General features: G+C 25.6%; 1 protein-coding gene across 1 annotated transcript; it reads left to right on the forward strand.

The window, feature by feature from the left end:
- Positions 1 to 255: 255 nt before the first annotated feature.
- LOAG_12441 (hypothetical protein) lies at positions 256 to 1,223 on the forward strand (the record flags this gene model as incomplete). The annotated part of the gene is made up of 3 exons (XM_003147954.1): positions 256 to 457; positions 894 to 990; positions 1,100 to 1,223. 3 exons carry the CDS (start codon positions 256 to 258, stop codon positions 1,221 to 1,223), a joined length of 423 nt encoding a protein of 140 aa, XP_003148002.1.
- Between the last annotated feature and the right edge of the window lie 3,138 nt (positions 1,224 to 4,361).

The raw sequence follows: 4,361 nt of genomic DNA on the forward strand, positions 1-4,361 counted from the left end.
TATAGTTTTTTACTATTTTTACTTTTATCCTTTTTCTAATTTTAAAATATTTGTTATGTTTTATATTCAAAAGAAAATAAGAAAAGAAAACGAAAAAACGAAATTATACTAAAAAGTTTGTTCTGATTAATTTTTGAAATTAAAAAAAAATGATTTTGTTCCGATTTCTTTTTGGTTTCTAATCATTATAATTACGATATCAAATAACATTTCATATTTTTCATAGATGACGCAAAACACGATAACTCAAAATGGATGATAACCTGCTCCTCTTCTCATCGATCATTACCAAATGTTCCATTATCTAATTCTACCGTATCATCGATTAGTACTGAAACTATTCCATCACATTTCACGGCTAATAATTCTACATTATGTATGACTTCACGTATAGATGATGATATTGTTGAAATTATTCCTGAATTTACGAAACGTAGTTATACGTTGGATTGCAGTGGTATGATCTTATCACTAAAATATTTATATTATCATTTTCACGTGAAAAAAAAATAAACACAAAAAAAGCTTTCCAAAACAAAACAATCTAAAATTGGCGTATTTTTATTTTCTTATTATATTTAACAAATTTCATTTCTCTAATAACAGAATTGGTTTTTATTTCAATATTTTTTTTTTTTGATATTGATAATAGATAATAATATGATATTGTTGAAAGAATTGATAAAGAAAAAAAAAGACTGATAAAAAACAAATAGACAAAGACCGATGGAAGAAAAATGTATTGAAATGGTAGTATTACGCATGTTTTAGACTTTTACCAGGTAGTTCTAATAAATTTGCAAACAACTAAGAATATCACGATAAAGTAAATTTTTACGGATTTACGGATTCACTTTCCGGTTTTTATGTTTTTTTTTCTTTTTTTCGTTTAGATGTACAACGAATTCGAATTTCATGCAATATATTCGATAGAAAAAATGATATTCCGATGGATAATCGTGCTGTAATTGGTTTTCAACAAAGAAAAATGTTTGTATTTATGAAAATTGTAATGATAAACAGAAGGATTATGTAGCTCTTTTTTTCTTGTTTTGATATCATCCAGTATTTCGGAATTTTTGAAGCACTATGATTTCAGGAAAGAATTTCCGTTACAAACGGATGATGAAATATCTGAAATACCGATATTGGGATTGAAAAATCCTGTTGTCTTTTTAACACCGAAAGTAATGCATAAGAAGAAGTCGTTATCAGCAGGTTAGTTAATTGATAGAGAAGAAAAGTACAATTGCAATTTATCTTTTCAAATTTGATAAAATTTAGTAATTGAAATATGAATGTGAGAAATTTTGTCCAAAAAAATTTCGATTAACTAAGACTATGACTCGATCTCAACTACATAATATGACCTTTTGCATGAGTGACCTTTTTAATTGGTTTCGTTGATGAATCAAAATATTACTTATGAACTGCATAAATTCTGTTTGACAATCGTTGAATTTGTTTGGTTATTATTTGGGAACTTCTCGATATGTTTCAGTTTGACATTTTAATATATAATTAAAATTATCACAAAAGCGTTTATTTAGTTGATAATCTTTTCGGACAGTAATTTCAGAAACTCTTATTCACATATTTTCATGAATTTCGAAAAAACATTTCAACGATCTCATTTTATTTATTAAATTTCAATTTTGTCGCATAAATTCTTTAAAAATTCTTATCAATTGATTTCTCTACTTTAAAAAAATCAAACAACCTGTAAAGTTTTCAAATTTTTTTAACAAATGATAACAGATTTCGTTATCATTTGATTGTTACCAAAGGCAAAATCAACAAGCCTTAATCATCTTCAACATCTGATAAGAACAGCATTTCGAAGTAAGTCAACTTGAATGGGTCGAAAGTTTACGCTTCTAAATCAATAATTGAAAATTGAAATAGAAATTGGAATACATTAAATTAAATTTGAAATTGAGACAGAAATTGGAACATATTTCGAAATATATATATATATATATATATATGTAACTGAGACGAGACAAACCAAATAGCTATTATTAGATAGCTATCATTCGAAGGTCATTAAATGTTATGATGTAAACAAATATAAACTTAATTTTTTTTTTTATTTTGTTATAAAACATGACGACTAATTTGGATTGTTGAATTTTAATATTTGTAATTTTATTCGAACATTTTCATTTTAACTTATCTTACAAGTAATATCCACTATGAAAAATCTAAAGCGCAAACGGGTATACTACCTTTTGCGATGGATTTGAAATGCAAAGGAATATATTACCGTCTATGATGAATGCAAAGCACAAAGGGATATGTTATTAATGAAATAACTATTCGAGACCATTTATAAATGGATATATATATATATATATATTTATTTACAGATAGTTAATCCAGTTTATTAGCAATATACCTTCACAATGCCACGTTTTTGAACTTTTTAAATTCAATGAATTGATAAAAGAGGTGGAAGACATTTTATCATCTTCGAAAAAAAAAGCATCCAACTGATTTTTATCATTATCATTCTTTTACTTTTCCACTATAATATGAAATATTTGAGAGATATTGGAATGAATGGGAAAAAAAAAGTAAAAAACTGGCGGAAATTGTTCCTCTTCTCAATTTTTGCTCCTTTTTATCAATCGCATAGATTATAAATGGAGGAAATTGAGGTTAAAATCAAAATCCATTCCTTTGTCATTCCTTTCTTTTTTTTTAAACTAAATATTATTTTTTGCTTTTCTTTCAAAGAAATAGATTTATTACCGATAGAGAAATACATTAACACACACACACATACACAGACATATGCGCCTGTCATAAATGAAATGGGCGCTTTTTTTTTTCCTATCCTTTCATAAATTTTGAAATGATTTTGCTAAAATGCATAAAGCTGAGAATGATATCATATCTGGTATTATCATATCCAAATGATGTCATATCTGAATATTATCACATCCAAGTGATGTCATATCTGAGTATTATGATATAATTTAGTAGTTACAATCCCATGAATTATTTATTCGTGATGACTCTTGGGAGCAATTAAAATTCCTTCCTAAGTTTTGTTTTTTTTCTTTTAGCTAATTTCAAAAGATAATATTTGAAAAGCGTAGGCAAGATTTGAAGTAAATTTCAATTGATAAATTCATTTGTAGCATTTAATAAATACACTTAGTTTGGAAATCCTTCTAGCAATCAGCACTAATTAATTATCATCAAATGGTTATATATATATTATTTTTTTTTTTGTTTAATTAATTCTTTAAACTATTTTTTGAATTATTCCTTTTTTTTGAGTAAACTTACTGGACAAATGACAAATGTTTACTTGTCATGTTAATGAAATATCTATCGTAATACAATGTTTTGTTTTATTTTTTGTTTTTTTTTTGTTTAAAAAATTTTGCATAATACTATCACTAATGAAGAAGAAAAAAACGAAAAGGAAACAAGTTTTAGAAGTTGAAAAAATAGGAAACGAAAAAGGAATAACAGAAATTTGCTGTCGTCTTTATAATCGTTTTTCATTTCCAAATTTATTCCCTTTGGGATTTTCCATTTTGTTACATTTAAATTCTATACTAACGATAAAAGAAGTTTAAAAATTCCCTTACAACTTTTTATATCATTCATTCTTTGAAATAATTGCTCAAAAAAAAATTTGCAAATGAAATTTAAAAAGAAAAAGTGAAATTTAAATAAAAAATGATTTTTTTCTTTTTTTGGAATGTTTAGCAAAAATTTACATTTCAAAAATTTTGAAAATAGTTTGGTATTGAATAATACTATTGATAATCAAATCTTCTCTTACAATTGTTTGTTAACAGAAATAATGAAAAGACGAGCAAAATTTTGATTCTTAGATTCTTATTTAACTTAAATTTCAAACTTTTCAAATTCCATTTAAAAAAAAATTTCGATGAAAGTATTTTCTTTGAATTTTGAAAAATATTAATAAAATTTTGGAAAGTTTTTCGAAGAAAAACCTTACTTATGCTTAAAAAGCTTACTTAAAAAGCTTAGCTATTAAAAATAAATTCATTCGATTCTTTCAGATACGATGCAGCCAATATCGGAATCATCTGATGGACTGATGGAACGACATAATTATCGACAACGAGGAAAGTTGAGTCAGTCGCGCAATTCATTGCATACCTGGTCACATACAGGTCAATTCTGTTTTAATATCATTTTCATAGTTAATTGCATACCTGATCACAGACAGATCAATTCTGCCTTGACATTATTTTCATAACTCATAACCTATCTGATCACAGACAGATCAATTCTGTCTTGATATTCTTTTCATAACTCATAACCTATCTGATCACAGACAGATCAATTCTGTCTTGATATTATTTTCATAACTC

The sequence above is a fragment of the Loa loa genome, assembly GCF_000183805.2.
Source record: "Loa loa unplaced genomic scaffold supercont3.461, whole genome shotgun sequence".
Classification (NCBI taxonomy): domain Eukaryota; kingdom Metazoa; phylum Nematoda; class Chromadorea; order Rhabditida; family Onchocercidae; genus Loa; species Loa loa.